We start from the raw sequence: 18847 nt of genomic DNA on the forward strand, positions 1-18847 counted from the left end.
TGAATTGTTAAAGTAATTTAATTTTATGTTAATCTAATTTTAAAGTGATCTGATCGGGTTTTTCTGGGTTTTCCCCGTATCCTTAGAGCAAATGCTAGATCACATAACACTTCCCAGAATGCACACCAACCACATTAGAATAACAATTGAATGTTACCTTTTTGATTTAATGATGAAAACATTTTTTTTTTGTATGATTTTGATGATTAATGTTATTTTTGAGGGGGGCGTGTTGGAATACGCCTATTCCCACATTCAAATAATAACATTAAATACTATTAAATAATACTATCGTTATATTAAGTATTATTATGTAAAGTTAGTCTGGTCACACTTGAAGTGTCCACTTCCTCTTTCTTTTGTGTGATCTCGAATTGAGTGTGTGGACCGGTGTTGCAGCAAAAAGTAATCAAGAAATACATAAATAATCTTTAAAGAAAAATATAACTTGGTACTGTCATTCGTTTACTAATTGTCATAACTAGTTATCCAATACATACTTTATTTATAATTTCAAAAATGTCTTGTTTTTTGCCACTTGGTAGCTTTTGAAGCATCCTGAACGAGATGCCATCAGGGCCTCTAGCCGAATTGGGGTTCCTGGTTTTTAGGAAGGCCAGGAATTCTTCCAGTTCCAGGGGTTCCGGGTCGTCTGGTCCTAACAAAGGGGCAGGAATTTTCTTAGGGGGCCTACTGTTCGACGTGGATGGGGTTACTTTAACCATATTGAGAAAGTTTTTGTCATCTTCGTTCGTCCATTTGTTTCCTACATTTTTGATTTGACCGTATTTTTTGATGTTCTTCACCCTGCTCCACATAGAGGGCGATGAGGAGACCTCTTCTATAAACTTGGAAAAGTTGCGCTTTCTAAGATTTTTTACGTGATTTTGTAGATTTTTGTCAGCTTCTAAGGTTGCTCTGGCATCAGACAATTTTTTGGTGAGGTAGAATTTTTGCCTGCAAGCGTTTCTCACGCGAAAAAGTTTTTCCGTTTCCTCGTTCCACCATTTCTTAGCAACGTACTTGTTCTTGCTTGGGAATGTGACCATGTTTTTTAAGGTCAGGGATTTCACTTTTTCATTGAGCTCCTCCAGATTTGAGAAATCACTTGCACCCAGAATCCGGGCTATTCTGTTGTGAAGGATCTTCTTGCCTTGGAGGTGGGCATTTAGGCCTTGCACTGATAATACAATTGGGAAGTGGTTGCTGTTCGTAATTATACCCGATACTCAAAATGAGTATTGGGGTATATTAGATTTGGGGTAAAAGTGGATGTGTGTAACGTCCAGAAGGAATCGTTTCCGACCCCATAAAGTATATATATAATTGATCAGCATCAATAGCCGAGTCGATTGAGCCCTGTCTGTTTCTCCGTCTGTCCGTCCGTCCGTCCGTCCGTCCGTCCGTCCGACCGACCGTCCGTCCCCTTCAGCGCCTAGTGCTCAAAGACTATAAGATCTAGAGCAACGATGTTTTGGATCCAGACTTCTGTGATATGTCACTGCTACAAAAATATATCAAAACTTCGCCCCGCCCACTTCCGCCCCCACAATGGACGAAAATCTGTGGCATCCACATTTTTAAAGATACGATAAAACCAAAAACGCAGAATCGTAGAGGATGACTATATGTTCTAGAATGTAAGATCTCAACCAGATCGTCTAATTATTATAGCCAGAATCATGAAAACAATTTTATTCTTTCTCGCTCTGTCTCTCTTTAACACACAGGTTTCATGGTCGGTATTGCCAATTGCAAAATATGAGTTCAAGGATCTCAGAACCTATAAGAGCCAGAGCAACCAAATTTGGTATCCACACTCCTGTGATATCGGACCTTGACCGTTTCGTGTCCAAATTTCGCCACACCCCCTTCCGACCCCGCAAAGGACGAAAATCTGGGGCATCCACAAATCTCAGAGACTATTAAGGCTAGAGTAACCAAATTTGGTATCCGCACTTCTGTTAGATCTCACTATAAAACGTATATCTCAGAATTTCGCCCCACCCCCTTCCGCCCCCACAAAGGACGAAAATCTGTTGCATCCACAATATTGCACATTCGAGAAAACTAAAAACGCAGAATCATAGATAACGACCATATCTATCAGATTGCTGAATCTGGACCAGATCAGACAATGTTTATAGCCAAAAGGAACAAATCAATTTGCACTGGCTTCGCAGCGCCCGACGTCACGCTCAGACTGATTTTCTGTCTCTCTCTCACGCACTCTTTGTCGTGTCGTTTAATATTAGCGGCGTCTGCCGGAGGAGAGCCATACTGACTAAGTATCGGGTATAACTGTAGAGTTGCGGTGTCCGCAGCAACTCACAACGTTCCCCCTCGTTATACCCGATACTCAAAATGAGTATTGGGGTATATTAGATTTGTGGCAAAAGTGGATGTGTGTAACGTCCAGAAGGAATCGTTTCCGACCCCATAAAGTATATATATTCTTGATCAGCATCAATAGCCGAGTCGATTGAGCCATGTCTGTCTGTCCGTCTGTCCGTCCGTCCGTCTGTCCGTCCCCTTCAGCGCCTAGTGCTCAAAGACTATAAGAGCTAGAGCAACGATGTTTTGTATCCAGACTTCTGTGATATGTAACTGCTACAAAAATATTTCAAAACTTCGCCCCGCCCACTTCCGCCCCCACAAAGGACGAAAATCTGTGGCATCCACATTTTTAAAGATACGATAAAACCAAAACGCAGAATCGTAGAGGATGACTATATGTTTTAGAATGTAAGATCTCAACCAGATCGTCTAATTATTATAGCCAGAATCAAGAAAACAATTTCATTCTTACTCGCTCTGTCTCTCTCTAACACACAGGTTTCATGGTCGGTTTTGCCAATTGCAAAATATGAGTTCAAAGATCTCAGAACCTATAAGAGCCAGAGCAACCAAATTTGGTATCCACACTCCTGTGATATCGGACCTTGACCGTTTCGTGTCCAAATTTCGCCACACCCCTTCCGACCCCGCAAAGGACGAAAATCTGGGGCATCCACAAATCTCAGAGACTATTAAGGCTAGAGTAACCAAATTTGGTATCCGCACTTCTGTTAGATCTCACTATAAAACGTATATCTCAGAATTTCGCCCCACCCCCTTCCGCCCCCACAAAGGACGAAAATCTGTTGCATCCACAATATTGCACATTCGAGAAAACTAAAAACGCAGAATCATAGATAACGACCATATCTATCAGATTGCTGAATCTGGACCAGATCAGACAATGTTTATAGCCAAAAGGAACAAATCAATTTGCACTGGCTTCGCAGCTCCCGACGTCACGCTCAGACTGATTTTCTGTCTCTCTCTCACGCACTCTTTGTCGTGTGTCGTTTAATATTAGCGGCGTCTGCCGGAGGAGAGCCATACTGACTAAGTATCGGGTATAACTGTAGAGTTGCGGTGTCCGCAGCAACTCACAACGTTCCCCCTCGTTATACCCGATACTCAAAATGAGTATTGGGGTATATTAGATTTGTGGTAAAAGTGGATGTGTGTAACGTCCAGAAGGAATCGTTTCCGACCCCATAAAGTATATATATTCTTGATCAGCATCAATAGCCGAGTCGATTGAGCCCTGTCTGTCTGTCCGTCTGTCCGTCCGTCCGTCCGTCCGTCCGTCCGTCCCCTTCAGCGCCTAGTGCTCAAAGACTATAAGAGCTAGAGCAACGATGTTTTGGATCCAGACTTCTGTGATATGTCACTGCTACAAAAATATTTCAAAACTTCGCCCCGCCCACTTCCGCCCCCACAAAGGACGAAAATCTGTGGCATCCACATTTTTAAAGATACGATAAAACCAAAAACGCAGAATCGGTGAGGATGACCATATCTTCTACAGTGCAAAATCTGAACCAGATCGTATAATGATTATAGCCAGAATCAAGAAAACAATTTCATTCTTTCTCGCTCTGTCTCTCTCTAACACACAGGTTTCATGGTCGGTTTTGTCAATTGCAAAATATGAGTTCAAGGATCTCAGAACCTATAAGAGCCAGAGCAACCAAATTTGGTATCCACACTCCTGTGATATCGGACCTTGACCGTTTTGTGTCCAAATTTCGCCACACCCCCTTCCGCCCCCGCAAAGGACGAAAATCTGGGGCATCCACAAATCTCAGAGACTATTAAGGCTAGAGTAACCAAATTTGGTATGCGCACTTCTGTTAGATCTGACTATAAAACGTATATCTCAGAATTTCGCCCCACCCCCTTCCGCCCCCACAAAAAACGAAAATCTGTTGCATCCACAATATTGCACATTCGAGAAAACTAAAAACGCAGAATCATAGATAATGACCATATCTATCAGATTGCTGAATCTGGATCAGATCGGATCATTTTTGTAGCCAAAAGCAAGAAATCAATTTTCAGTGGCTACGCAGCGCCCGACGTCACGCTCAGACTGATTTTCTGTCTCTCTCGCACGCACTCTGTGTCGTGTGGTTCAATATTAGCGGCGTCTGCCGCAGGAGAGCCATACTGACTTAGTATCGGGTATCACTGTAGAGTTGCGGTGTCCGCAGCAACTCACAACGTTCCACCTCGTTTTTGTTTTGAGGACTTGCCAGTTAATAGTTCAATTTCTGTAATTCGAAAAAGAAAGGTCTAGAACGGAGAATTAAGATGGGCTCCTGGAGGTTGGCGAACCGTCGTTTAGGCAGATAAATCCGGCCTCCCGGGTGGAATTCTCAATGCTGCGACTCTTGCGATCACAGATCGGACTTCCCCAGATAGAAGACCTAGCGTTGAAGTTGAGTTGGCCACTATTGAGGGTATGTCAAGCGAAGCCGCGAATTCGAAAAACTTTTTTGTGCCCGATTTAAACTGTGAAACTGTTGTTGATGGCGGTGCATATATGCTAAAAATATTGAAATTGCTCTTGAGGTTTAATGTTTTTATTCCTAAAATTTCTAAGTCGTTCTCTATTTTTAAAATGCTGAATTGAATGGCAATGAATGAGAGGATGGCAATATCTAATGCGTTCTTGTCTAGGAACATTGAGAGGAGCTGTTTGTTGTTGTTGTGTGTCAGACTTTGAATATTTAGCTTAAGAATCTTCATTGTTGGATGTTTTGAGAACCAACTGCCATCCCTTGGGCAATCTGACGCCTATCTAGTTCTGCGTTGGAAGCATTGACAAATTCTCTAATTTCCTTAATAAATTTATTCGCTAAAGAATCCCCTTTAATGATGTTGTTTGGATCAATCAGGAACGCTGTGAGTTTGGCTCCTAGTGCGTTTAGCTTATCCTGGGCCAGAGAAGATGACACGGATGAAGATCTAACAAATTTCTCGCTCATTTGGACGCAGTCTGAGTTTATTGAGTTCTTCCACTCTGCCATGTTGGCTGCTGCCTTGGCCGCCTCTGCGTTCCGGCCGGCAACCCTATTGGATTTGGTCACTTCCGCGAAAGAGGTGACAGAATGAATTTCCCTGGCAGACTCTAAGCTGTTATTTAAGAATTCAGGGGAGCGGTTAGATTGCCAACTGGGTCTAGGAAATTCCCCTTGATCCCTTATGTTGGGGGAAGTTCTATCAAAAAGGATCGGATATCTAGCCTTGACCTCAGCTCTAGTTAGGTTTTCCAGTGTCATACACTTTTGAATGGCGTACGCTTTTTTCCTGGCCTCACACTGCGGGTGGGTGGCAGCATGTTCCCCCTTGCAGTTAGCACAGACCAGCCCTGAGCAGATAATATCTTTGCTGTGATCTTGTCCGCATTTGAAACATTTCGCTCCACTCTTGCAATGTTGCGCCAGATGGCAAAACCTAAAACACCTGAAACATTGAATAAGCTGAACAAAAGGTTTCACTTCGACTTTAGAATATAGAAAATTGATTTTGGTTGGTAACTGCTCTCCTCTGAACCAGAGTTTCACCCTGCCAGTAGGTACACGTTCCCCCGATGCTCTATCCCTTCGCGTAATCCAAACTATCTCCTCAATTGGGATATCCGAAGTTACAAGCTCCGCTAGCTGTTCCTCCGAGTAGTGCCCGGGGATCCCAAAAATTAACCCTGCTTTTTGGACGAAGTGCCTAAAGATTCGGGTTGAGTACCCTTGAGCAGCGAAAACACTGTTTTCCACTAGCCCGTTTGCACACTCCGCCGACCTGCACACAATCTTGCAACTGCCATAGCCCATTCTAGCAACCTCTTCGATATCGCTAATGCCCTGTTTCAGCAGCAGATCGGATAGATCAAACTGGTTTATAGCAATTCTGGCATTATTCGCACTCATTTTGTCGATACAAGCAATGTATGGGCCTTTATGCCCCTCATAATACTTGTTAACGATGATTTTGCGGTTACTTCCGTTTTTCGTACTCACGGAAGCCACACAAACCGCGTCAGTCTTCTCTCTCTCTTTCGTCGTAGAAATGTTTGATGTCATGCTTGTTGTCGTGTTCGTGGACATGTTTGTCGACACGTTCGTCGACAAGTTTGGTTTCTTACACAGCAGTTTAGAAGCCAAAAGCTGCGGAGCCGTTTTTTCCGCCATCTTTACTCCTACCCGCATGGCGGATTTAGCTTCTCCTTCCCTTTTTTTCAGCGTTTCCATGCGAATTTTAACTCCCGTCGCCTTCTCCGTGGCCATCCTTGTCTTTCCTATGCTAGCCATGCTTCTCAGGGTCCAGACGGAGTTCCAAGAGCCGTTTTAAGAGTTATTCCGGAACGCCATGCAGTAAATTCCAGGTTTTTCGACTTAATTGATGAAGCTTTGGGAATTTCTTCGCGCCGTCTTCGTAGGCGTGTGAGGCGCCCCCAGAAGCTTCGGAAAATGTCTTTTTGATTAAAACTATCAGCGAACGTCTTGAAATATGTTAATTTTTTTTTCGCAACCCACCTTGTAACACTTTGGTGTTCGTTTTAATCGTTTTCGCTGGCACTGTAACCCGCATAAAGTCAATCAAGGGAACAGACGAGATGTCGACGTACAAAACTTTTGCTATTGACTCAATACTAGCAATGCCAAGGGAATTCGGTAATGCATTAGTCAATAAACAGATTTGCTTCTTCATAACCAGTAGTAACTTTTTGTGAACTGAACTTGCTTACGCCAGAATAAATAAGCAGGGCTTGGGGAAACCCAGCAGCTTGGTGATAAGATTGGATGATATCGATCATTTTGAAAATATTCATCGATTTCCGTCATTGCAAGTGGGAGAACCCCAGATTAAAACTTAAAAAAATTAAGGAGTGATGATTCTCATTATCGGTTACTGTAAGAACAAACGATTCCAATTGATAATCGTGATTCCCCTGAATGGCAAAAAACCAAACATCTATACCTCAAGACCTTATACAAAAACTCCATTACAAAAATGGTTACATTTATTCGAAAGTGTTACCGCATACAAAGTCGCGTTGGGTTTAGCTAGTTCTTCCAAATATATTGAGAATATCAGGAATTCACTGGGGCACATCATGCCGGTAATATTGCATTTGAAATTACATTTAGTTTGTTCTGGTCCGATTTACATTCGGTATTCGTTTATCAAATAAATTACATTTTGAAGTAATTTTTAATAGCTGTCATCTCAGTATACTCAAACTACTCGTTCAACGGAAAACGTTCTAATTGGCCACACCAGAAGAATAATTATGAACTATGCGATCGGGACGTTGTGTCAGATCGGTAGATATTGGTTGTATATAGCTCGTATTCGAGACCTTATTTTCGGTGGCGGAGGGGCATGACAAATATTCGAAACAAATTGATCACCAAATTTTGTTATTATCCTGTCTCTTAGAACTATGTATTTCTTAGTACTAGCTTTTTACTAATTGCACTTAACACAATGGAGTGAAGAGAGATAATTAGCTCTAACAATAGCAAACAACACTGACTTATTTACCATATATTACGTTGCGTTGCTTTGCGTTACGTTGTGTTGCTTCCTAAAAGCCCCAAAATTTAGGTAATTACAAGCTATGTATACATGGCGGAGACTCTTTTGATTTGATTCTGTTTGTCATGCAGCAGGGCTGCTTGCTCAAGGAGATTCCATAGTTACGACTTAACTAATTGGTCAAAACAAAATAAAAAATACACATAGGACTACTTTTTGGTATTGCAAGCACACGTAGCTGAGTGTGTAGGCTATGGTGCGGTTGGTGTTGGTTGGTTTTTAGCGTCGTTAGCTCCACGAGAGATCATAGCCCTTCCAGTTGGCATTGGGTGCGAGGTGCACGCGTCGTTTGTTGTAGAAAAAGGAAACGATGCCGTGATAAGCAGTGCGTGGCACCCCGCTCTACAAGGAAAGAGAAATCGTTATTAGGGGAATGATCGACCGATCGACTCACCTTGAAGTCATCCATGAGGCCCAGCATCTTGGTTATTCGCTTGTATTGCTCCCGCGTGGTGTATTGGATGCGGACTGGTCCCTCGGCTGCTATCAGGTTGCGACGCAGCTCATCGTACGTGACGATGGGATACGTATAGACACTCTGCACAAAGGTCTTATCATAGTTATCCTAAAAGAGAAGCGAGTCACTATGGCGGTCAGAGAGATAATAATTTACAAACCTTTAGCAAATGGCTCATATTGAGTTTTGTGAACTGCACAAAGTCCTCGCTGAGCTTAATGTGTTTGAGATACTTATCAAAGAACAACCCACTAAAAAGAGAACAAAGAGAAATCAGCCATTGCGGACCGTTTTCCACAATTGTACCGCTTATCTCTTACTTCGATACGCCTATTTTTCCAAAAGTGCGAGTTCTAGATATCTCCGGTCTGATGCACACGCGATGCTTCCGCTGGGCCGGATGACGTATCCAATCATCCCAGAAGCTATAACAGTTTAGAAGCAATTAGCAATTGGCTGGTGAAGGTATAATTGGTCGACTCACGATTTGGGCCATTTAACTGAAAGCTCGCTCCACAGCTCTTTGGTGAGCATCCAGCCCAGGCCGGGGAAGAAATCGGTGCGATATAGCAACTCTGGTTTCGAGGCGTCCACAACAGCAGCCTTGCCATTGTCATTCCAAGCGGAGACGCACCACAAACTGGGATCCTGTTTGAGCAATTTGTGTGTGCCCAGGAAATATTCAAAGAAATCTGGCGCCACGTTCAAGTCATCCTCCACAATGATGGCGAAATCGAAACCAACTTTAAAAGTCGTGTTCAGAGCCCAGCCATAGTGTCGGGCTATCTTATAGTAGCCTTTAAACTTCTTCTCCTTGGGCAGGACTTTGATGTCGCTCTGGTCCGGCTGCTCAATGAGGGTGACTTGATTGCCGAAGGATTGGATAACCCCCTTGGTATTCTCATCGCCACAATCCTGTAAGTTCCAAGAAAAACGATAACAATGGTTGCCTGCTCAAGTTACGTTTATGTTTGCCTGCTTACCTGGGACACAATAATGGGAAATTTTTCCATGCTGGGACGATATTGAATCAGATTATCGATGCACTTCTTGACCGAAACCCGATTGCAGGCAAAAACCAGCACGGGAAGGACAGGTTCGCCATTGCCCATATATGTTCTCGTTGGTATCAACGCCGTGGTTTGTTTTGCCACAGGTTGATCCAGCATCTCCCCGGAGATCTCGGCAGCCACTATGCTAATCTGGGGCGTCGAGACCTTCTGTGCTTGGTCATACTTGGTTTTGACCAACTGGAAGAGGTTCTTGGCCATGTCGTGACTTTTCTTGTTCGCATCTCTCGCCTCGACGTTGAGACGGTACATCTGATGAGCTTGAGCCCTGCTTAAATTTACTCCGGTGTTGCGGAGCAGTAGGTAGTAGGTGGCGTAGGTCCACGTAATCAGAAAACCAACTATAAGCAGCACCTTACGCGATCGCATCCTTGGGGGTTTGGTGGGTGGGCGTTCACTGCACTCCTTGTCTACTGTGCCATTGGCATTAAACTGACGGTCGTCACGCGTTTCGCTTTGCTGTTTAATCGGTGGGTATGGAAGCCCTATGTAGCGGTTGTTTTCGTATTGGTTGAGCCCTCTTGTTGAGCAGCTGTGTCTAAACAGCTTGTCCAACATCGGACATTAGCATCTGGCACTGTGCAAGCTGGCTACATTTAATGGCAGACTCATTGCTAACGCCGTGAACTGTCCGCCAGCCTGGCAAAGGTATAATTTATTTTGCCAAATCGAATCGCGGAGTTTACACGTTGTCAGGTGTCACCAGAATTTTATACAGCTCTCACTCCGTTGTTGGAATCAAGTTTCTTGTCTGGTTGCCTTTGGTTTTTGGAGCTGGACGTGCTCGCCTCCTACAATTGACAGCTGTTGTGACTGGAATTTCTCGGTTCGCATAGTAAACGGTAAACAAAAATAACCCTCTAGTACCAGGCAACTAGTTCCGCACTGGTGCCGCACTAGCTACCATTCTCACCTCCCTGGTTCCAGATCGATTACCCGCAATGTATTTCAGCGGAGAATTTAACACATGCATGTCCTAGGGTGGAACCACCCCCGCTCGATTACCCTTCGATTGACCGTAGCTAGTTGCTCAGGAACTAGTTACCAGTAGAAAGCCAGCAACTAGTTCCCCACTCGACTACCCTTCGATTACCTGTAGCTAGCTCTGACCTAGTTACCAGTAACTAGTTCCGAACTGACTATTGGTAGTAGTCAATCTGGCAGTCTGGAATAATACAAAAATAAAAACACAATGTCTTTCATTATAACGAATAATTTTTAATTATATGATGCTTAGCCTACTCCTGGTTTTTGGCAAGACACTTCTTCTTAAACACCCTTTTCTTCATCCTTTGCATTGCCTTCCGCACAGTGTTTTCGGGGGGCTCATCGCCAGGCGGAATACATTCTGTAATTAATATTTGTTTTAATTTATATGAAAAATTTTTAAATCTCTAGAAGTGTAAATGGTATTTTACCTAGCAAAGCTGCAAAAAATTCTTTGTGGGTCCTAAGGGCCTTTTTCCCTTGGACCCCATCGACGTTATAGGCTAGAACAATTTCCTCACTCAAAATAAAGTTTAAGCCGCTCAAAACGCCAGCTGGCTGGAGAATCGATTTCATTGCTGTTATCTGTTATCTTTCCTGCACAACGCTAACTTTGCAATGTTAGCTTCGCTTTTGCTCATCATTTTATTTGAAATATATAATATATATTTGCACGTACCTGTTTATATTAATTTGATTTATTTATTAATTCTTTTCCACTTTTTTAATAAATGTTTACACAAAAGACTCTTCCAGCGATTAGATGTTGTACAGAAGTGAACAAAATCAACGCATAAAGCAAACGAGGAAAACAAATGCATTTTGTTTGTGTAAATTCTTGTCTCTTTCATTCCACGAGCGCAACTACAGTAAAATATCACGATTAACTTACCATTTCGGTGCTTATTGCATATCGTGGCTCGGTAAAAACGAGCTGAGTGGGCACTGTAACTCCACGGAATTGCGGTTGCCGCCGCGTTCGCTTCCCGCGTAACTAGTTGCAGAACTAGTACATTGTAGTCGACGAAGACCTGGTCCGCGTTCGCTTCCCGCGTAACTAGTTGCAGAACTAGTACATTGTAGTCGACGAAGACCTGGTCCGCGTTCGCCTCCCGCGTAACTACTTGCGTAGCTAGTTGCGCGGTAAACAGCGCAGAACTAGTTCGAGAGGGGTCAATTGACCCCTTTGGTTCTACAGGAAACAAACGTCTCAAATAGTGAATGTGAATGTGCTTAGGAGTATTTGAATGAGATATAAAAAGAGGTATGGACAACGGACAACGGCCCAGAAAATGCAACGCATGTATAGTCAAATCCACCCCATTTACTAATATACCTTGACAACAAAAACGGCTGTTCATTAAAACACGGCGAGGTGAGGTTCATACGAGTCTTTTAGTTTTCATTGGCTGTTTTTTTCTGTTGTCCATACCCCTTTTAATAGACCACTCAAAATGAGGACTCATTATTTCGCTGCAAGCTAGGGCTGGCTTCGATAACATCGATGTTTGGATGTTCTGCAGACTTTGATATTTTTTCTCAGGCATCAATATTTTTTCTACATTTTCCCAGTGGATTTATGCATAAAATATACCGTCGGACTCTCAGAAATATAACGAAATATACCATCTCATTTTCAAAATATACCACAAATATACCGTTGAAATCACAAGCTTAACCCAACTAAACCCCCTATTTAAACAGGATAAAAACTTGAGTTAGACTGCGTAAAATAATAATAAGAAGATCGTGATATCTTTCACCCAAGATGGGCTAAATTTTTTCAAATTCATAATTTTCGTGGAATATGTACTCTAATACCTACTGGTCGACAATGCGGTAATCGTACTCTGTCCATATTCATAGATTTTGATATTCGGTTTAGGATTACTAGCTAGATAGTACCCTCAGCTATTAGATTTAATATTACTTGCAAGCTAGTAATAACATCAAACAATAAATAATCCATCACAGAGCGCTAAGTAAGTTGTTATGGTGAATGCGACCAATGTCTCCACATTCCGCAACCTCAATTGCAAATACCGTTGTGAGAAACTTTCTGAACTCGGAGTACAAAGCTTTCATTATTAACGGCCCTTGGGTTATTAACTTTATTTATTTATTTTAATTTGTATTTTTATTTTTTGAAGTTTTTTGAACTGGAACTGCGCTGCAGCTCTGGCAAGAAACATTCGTGTCGAGCCGCGCAGTAATCGCTTATCGCCAGCCGCAATTGCCGCAGTCGATAGTATCGATAGCCGAACTTGAATCGGGTAAGGCTCTCTTTGAACCGTTAGGCAACAGTGAGTCCCATTCCATACTTTTAAATGATCTATTTTATTTACTGTACTTGGATCGAAATATGGTGATGATTGGAACTGCATATCCCAACCATTGATAAGGTAAACACAACGGGAAATGTACGTGATGATAGTTATCCAGAATTATTCAACGGAATCTCTATCCTCTTTCGTTTTTTTGTTTAATCTATTTCGCTATTACCTTTTTTTAGACAAGATCCAATAAAAGCAAGTAATTAGACTAAGCTAGTTAAGTAGTATATTTACGGTATAAGGGGTATAAGGGTCGGACGGTATATTTTAACGATAAATCCGTGGTCACACTGGATGTAACTATAAAATCCGGGAGGTAAATAAAAAATATGTAGTATTACAGCCTCAATCGCTGTATTTGCGAATTATTTAGACTTAAACGTTGGTCGCTGGTGCAGTCGGTGCTGCAGTGCGAAGAACCATGCATGAGGATGACTTGAAAAATCAATTAACGATTGCGCGGAATGAGATTAACAATTTGAGGTGCGTGCGAAACTCTCTATCCTTTCCGTTGTCAAAGTTCGAGTCTACCAGCGATTGATTTACCTTGACTACGCAGGCAGCAAGTGCGGAACCTACAGCATGTGCAGCGGAAGGACATCGAAACAATAACCCGCCTGCTGAAGGACTTTCGCTGCGAAGGCTGTTCGACCAAGCAGAATGCCAAGGCCAGGGACGCCACTGACACTGACAAGACGGAGGCGGCGCCCGTGCTTCAGGGTCAGGTGCGTCTGACCATCAATCACACAATACACACACACACTTTAAATCAATGCTAAACCGTAGGACGTCAATGGCAGTGGGAGCAGCAACAGTAATAGCAATGAGGAGTCTGCCCACTTTCGTCCGATTGGCGTAATACGGACTGCCTTTCCGGAGAAAAGAGCCGTGCCGAGGCAATCGGTTGTGGGCAGCCGCCTACGTAGCCTTATGCAGCTTAATGATGGCGTCTTTACCAACCCGGAGCACTCGCTAGAGGGACTGTCTGACTTCTCACACCTGTGGCTGATTTACCACTTCCATCGGAACAATGCCCATCCGAAGGCCAAAGTGGCACCCCCCCGACTGGGCGGGGAACGAGTAGGAGTTTTCTCCACACGTTCGCCCCACCGACCGTGCCCCATCGGCCTGTCGTTGGTGGAAATAGAGAAAATTGAAAATGCTACCATCAGTTTCTTTGGCACGGACATGGTGGACGGAACACCTGTGCTGGACATCAAGCCGTACATTCCATATTACGATGCGCCAGCCTTGAGCATCGACTCAGGTATGTTAGGCGCATACAAACCACGATTCTATCCAAATTTTGGCCTCGTGGCAGGTCGAGCCTCAGCTGGTCCGAATGAAACCAGCATGGACTTTTACGACTCCCGTCAGGAGCCCGATGGCGAAGAGTCCGATCTGGAGCTATACGGTGCCGCTGGCTATGCTGTAAACAGCTCCGATGCGATTCTGCCGCCCCCGAGCGCCGTACGCGTCCCCAACTGGGTGGTCGCCAGCCATCGGTTGAGTGTTTGCTTCAACGAGCACGCCGAGGCCCAGCTGAAGGAGTTGCAGGTCGAGAAACAGTGCATCGTTGAAATCTTGGAGGCGGATCCGCGCTCAGTGTACCTGCGCACAAAATACGGCTCTCAGATCTTCACTTTCCAGCTAAGTGAAGTCACCGTGACGTGCAAGTTCGACGACAAGGCCGCCACAGTGACTGTGGTGCAGGTTCGCCGCAATGAAAATATGCAAGTGGTCGCACTGGACTGCGATCAGCGCAGTGCTTAAGTTATAGTTGTTTTCCCGGATGGCTTTGCAGGGAGATATGTGTTTAGCTTAAGTATTCCGTGTTTAGGAGCTTTGACGTTTCGATTTTGCTGTAGGACACAAGACATTCTAAAATATATTTATGCTGCTTGTTTCTGAAGTAAAAAATGTGGTTTTTTATATAATTTATTAAGTGCGGAGGCAATCCATTGTTGTTTTAAGGTTTGTGTAAAATTAAATTTAACTTTCTGTCAGCATCGCACCAGAATGAGCGAAATGACGTGCAAGGATTTCTTGAGTCAGGCCCAAGAGTTTCTCAAAATTTCCGAGCAGTTAGGTGATGGCTGGGTGCTGCATGAAAAGGTATGTAGAAATTCACCCAAACAGAGCATCCCGTGCTGTTCCGTCCGTTCATGGCCCTGCACCCGCTGAGGTCCTCGACCAGTTCGGACAGCCGAGTGCCAACCGTGTGCTCACCTTCATCAGCCTTTACTGACCGCATGTGAATCTGCAACTGGCTAATGCCTACGGACTGAGCAAATGAAATGTATGTCTGGGACTATGTGGATAATTCGTATTTATTTGTGGTTGTTTTTAACATTGATTACAGGAGTATACATGTGTGAATATTATGATGCTTGGGGAGCTCTATATTACAGTTTTACATTCGATTCGCTACCTTTTATACGGTTTGACCTTTTCATTGAATATTCTACATATATATATTAGAGGGCATTCCTCTTCTAGGACATGGCACAAATGAACATCCAAATTGTACAGTAAATAGGGGAACAACTATATATCGGGCTATAGTTATATAAGTTGCACTGATAAATTTACATTTCGCAAGCTTAAATTAAGCACTGCTCAAATGAACTAAGCTTTGTACACCAAGGACTATGCCGCTTATGGGCCACATTCATCTACTTATGCATTGCATAGATATTATCAATCATATAAAGTATATGTGTGTATTATCTGTAATAGTATCGTAATATGTAGTTTACAAGTTCCACTTGTCCTCTCCTCTCGGTTACTTTCACTTGTAATATCAGATAAATGTTACATACTTTCGATCATTTCGATCTGTATATTTAGAGCTAGGCGTAGATAGGTATGTACATAAGTACATATGTATATCCTTAGAGGTAATTGTACTGTACACAAGCTAGACCATACTCGCAGTGGAGGCTATGCTTCGGTTCACTAATGTTAGGTCCTTCATTTATAATTAATGTTAACTGGCTACTGTGTGGCATTTGCTGATCCTCGACGCCGAAGCACGAGAGGCCCCGTCTTTCGACGCGACTTCGGCTTCGTGGGCGAGGGCATCGCATTGAAAATGTTTGTTTGCAAAATTAAATAGATTTATATGCATATTACTTTGCGTCTGCATTTGTAATCCAACGAAATACATGCAATACACGTACACATACATACATACATCCATTGATAAGAGTATAACTGCTATTGACTGATTGCGGAACCGTTTAGTGTGGCAATGGCAACAAAAGATTCGAAGATACTAGTAGTTAGCAGCTATGCTGTGGCCGTGTTTCGGGAGAGAGGACTTGACACTGGCATCAAAACCTTTCGAGAGAAAGAACTGCCTTTGAAAATGTTTTTCTTGCACCAATCGTTTTCTTGCCGCTGCGAACGCATCTCAGATTGAGGACTTTTCGATGGAGTCAGCTGAAGAGGGCAACGGAAATATTAATTATATTCTTAAGCGGTATTTTTATGTTGCATACATTTTTAAGGCCTATTGGAGCGCTGATCCTCTCTCGTCGATTGCCTTATATAGATCCCCAGAATCAAAATCTATGGAATATAGATTATTTATTTCGTGTCGCATCTAAGATTCTTACAACATAAACTTGCAGTTTTAAGTGGGTGTCAAACGGATTTTCGAGTCTTGTCTGGCTTGTTTGCAATATTTAGTGCTGGGTACTTTTAAGATCTAAACATATACCTTTACTATATATACAATATATATTTCTTGGATAACTGTGAATGTATACTTGGAATGTTTTTATACCCAATACTCATTTTGAGTAGAGGGGATTTATTGTTTGATGTTATTACTAGCTTGCAAGTAATATTAAATCTAATAGCTGAGGGTACTATCTAGCTAGTAATCCTAAACCGAATATCAAAATCTATGAATATGGACAGAGTACGATTACCGCATTGTCGACCAGTAGGTATTAGAGTACATATTCCACGAAAATTATGAATTTGAAAAAATTTAGCCCATCTTGGGTGAAAGATATCACGATCTTCTTATTATTATTTTACGCAGTCTAACTCAAGTTTTTATCCTGTTTAAATAGGGGGTTTAGTTGGGTTAAGCTTGTGATTTCAACGGTATATTTGTGGTATATTTTGAAAATGAGATGGTATATTTCGTTATATTTCTGAGAGTCCGACGGTATATTTTATGCATAAATCCACTGGGAAAATGTAGAAAAAATATTGATGCCTGAGAAAAAATATCAAAGTCTGCAGAACATCCAAACATCGATGTTATCGAAGCCAGCCCTAGCTTGCAGCGAAATAATGAGTCCTCATTTTGAGTGGTCTATTAAAAGGGGTATGGACAAAAGAAAAAAACAGCCAATGAAAACTAAAAGACTCGTATGAACCTCACCTCGCCGTGTTTTAATGAACAGCCGTTTTTGTTGTCAAGGTATATTAGTAAATGGGGTGGATTTGACTATACATGCGTTGCATTTTCTGGGCCGTTGTCCGTTGTCCATACCTCTTTTTATATCTCATTCAAATACTCCTAAGCACATTCACATTCACTATTTGAGACGTTTGTTTCCTGTAGAACCAAAGGGGTCAATTGACCCCTCTCGAACTAGTTCTGCGCTGTTTACCGCGCAACTAGCTACGCAAGTAGTTACGCGGGAGGCGAACGCGGACCAGGTCTTCGTCGACTACAATGTACTAGTTCTGCAACTAGTTACGCGGGAAGCGAACGCGGACCAGGTCTTCGTCGACTACAATGTACTAGTTCTGCAACTAGTTACGCGGGAAGCGAACGCGGCGGCAACCGCAATTCCGTGGAGTTACAGTGCCCACTCAGCTCGTTTTTACCGAGCCACGATATGCAATAAGCACCGAAATGGTAAGTTAATCGTGATATTTTACTGTAGTTGCGCTCTTGGAATGAAAGAGACAAGAATTTACACAAACAAAATGCATTTGTTTTCCTCGTTTGCTTTATGCGTTGATTTTGTTCACTTCTGTACAACATCTAATCGCTGGAAGAGTCTTTTGTGTAAACATTTATTAAAAAAGTGGAAAAGAATTAATAAATAAATCAAATTAATATAAACAGGTACGTGCAAATATATATTATATATTTCAAATAAAATGATGAGCAAAAGCGAAGCTAACATTGCAAAGTTAGCGTTGTGCAGGAAAGATAACAGATAACAGCAATGAAATCGATTCTCCAGCCAGCTGGCGTTTTGAGCGGCTTAAACTTTATTTTGAGTGAGGAAATTGTTCTAGCCTATAACGTCGATGGGGTCCAAGGGAAGAAGGCCCTTAGGACCCACAAAGAATTTTTTGCAGCTTTGCTAGGTAAAATACCATTTACACTTCTAGAGATTTAAAAATTTTTCATATAAATTAAAACAAATATTAATTACAGAATGTATTCCGCCTGGCGATGAGCCCCCCGAAAACACTGTGCGGAAGGCAATGCAAAGGATGAAGAAAAGGGTGTTTAAGAAGAAGTGTCTTGCCAAAAACCAGGAGTAGGCTAAGCATCATATAATTAAAAATTATTCGTTATAATGAAAGACACTGTGTTTTTATTTTTGTATTATTCCAGACTGCCAGACTTGACACTGGCATCAAAACCTTTCGAGAGAAAGAACTGCCTTTGAAAATGTTTTTCTTGCACCAATCGTTTTCTTGCCGCTGCGAACGCATCTCAGATTGAGGACTTTTCGATGGAGTCAGCTGAAGAGGGCAACGGAAATATTAATTATATTCTTAAGCGGTATTTTTATGTTGCATACATTTTTAAGGCCTATTGGAGTGCTGATCCTCTCTCGTCGATTGCCTTATATAGATCCCCAGAATCAAAATCTATGGAATATAGATTATCTATTTCGTGTCGCATCTAAGATTCTTACAACATAAACTTGCAGTTTTAAGTGGGTGTCAAACGGATTTTCGAGTCTTGTCTGGCTTGTTTGCAATATTTAGTGCTGGGTACTTTTAACTTTACCTTTACTATATATACAATATATATTTCTTGGATAACTGTGAATGTATACTTGGAATGTTTTTATACC

At 42.3% G+C, this 18847-nt stretch overlaps 4 protein-coding genes across 5 annotated transcripts; 2 read left to right on the plus strand and 2 right to left on the minus strand.

Moving 5' to 3' along the window:
• Window positions 1-7790: 7790 nt before the first annotated feature.
• On the minus strand, window positions 7791-10260 carry LOC117193319 (alpha-1,3-mannosyl-glycoprotein 2-beta-N-acetylglucosaminyltransferase-like). The gene is made up of 6 exons (XM_033398050.1): window positions 9373-10260; window positions 8874-9304; window positions 8710-8814; window positions 8550-8640; window positions 8327-8497; window positions 7791-8274 (listed from the first exon to the last, which is right to left on the minus strand). Exons 1-6 carry the CDS (start codon window positions 10015-10017, stop codon window positions 8161-8163), a joined length of 1557 nt encoding a protein of 518 aa, XP_033253941.1. The 5' UTR covers window positions 10018-10260; the 3' UTR covers window positions 7791-8160.
• Window positions 10261-10656: 396 nt separating this feature from the next.
• Window positions 10657-11807, minus strand: LOC117193943. The gene is made up of 2 exons (XM_033398605.1): window positions 11339-11807; window positions 10657-10807 (listed from the first exon to the last, which is right to left on the minus strand). The coding sequence occupies exons 1-2, from the start codon at window positions 11805-11807 to the stop codon at window positions 10698-10700; spliced, it is 579 nt and encodes a 192-aa protein (XP_033254496.1). The 3' UTR covers window positions 10657-10697.
• A 1187-nt stretch (window positions 11808-12994) lies between these two features.
• Window positions 12995-14699, plus strand: LOC117193622 (tRNA (adenine(37)-N6)-methyltransferase-like). 2 transcript variants are annotated; one of them, XM_033398359.1, is made up of 5 exons: window positions 12997-13095; window positions 13153-13262; window positions 13339-13504; window positions 13566-14046; window positions 14101-14699. In XM_033398359.1, the coding sequence occupies exons 2-5, from the start codon at window positions 13201-13203 to the stop codon at window positions 14550-14552; spliced, it is 1161 nt and encodes a 386-aa protein (XP_033254250.1). In that variant the 5' UTR covers window positions 12997-13095; window positions 13153-13200; the 3' UTR covers window positions 14553-14699. The 2 variants fall into 2 exon arrangements, with proteins under 2 accessions (XP_033254249.1, XP_033254250.1); XM_033398358.1 differs by having other exon boundaries at window positions 12995-13095; window positions 13566-14699.
• A 2496-nt stretch (window positions 14700-17195) lies between these two features.
• On the plus strand, window positions 17196-18346 carry LOC117193944. The gene is made up of 2 exons (XM_033398606.1): window positions 17196-17664; window positions 18196-18346. The coding sequence occupies exons 1-2, from the start codon at window positions 17196-17198 to the stop codon at window positions 18303-18305; spliced, it is 579 nt and encodes a 192-aa protein (XP_033254497.1). The 3' UTR covers window positions 18306-18346.
• Window positions 18347-18847: the final 501 nt, after the last annotated feature.

This window comes from Drosophila miranda, assembly GCF_003369915.1.
Source record: "Drosophila miranda strain MSH22 chromosome Y unlocalized genomic scaffold, D.miranda_PacBio2.1 Contig_Y2_pilon, whole genome shotgun sequence".
Classification (NCBI taxonomy): Eukaryota; Metazoa; Arthropoda; class Insecta; order Diptera; family Drosophilidae; genus Drosophila; species Drosophila miranda.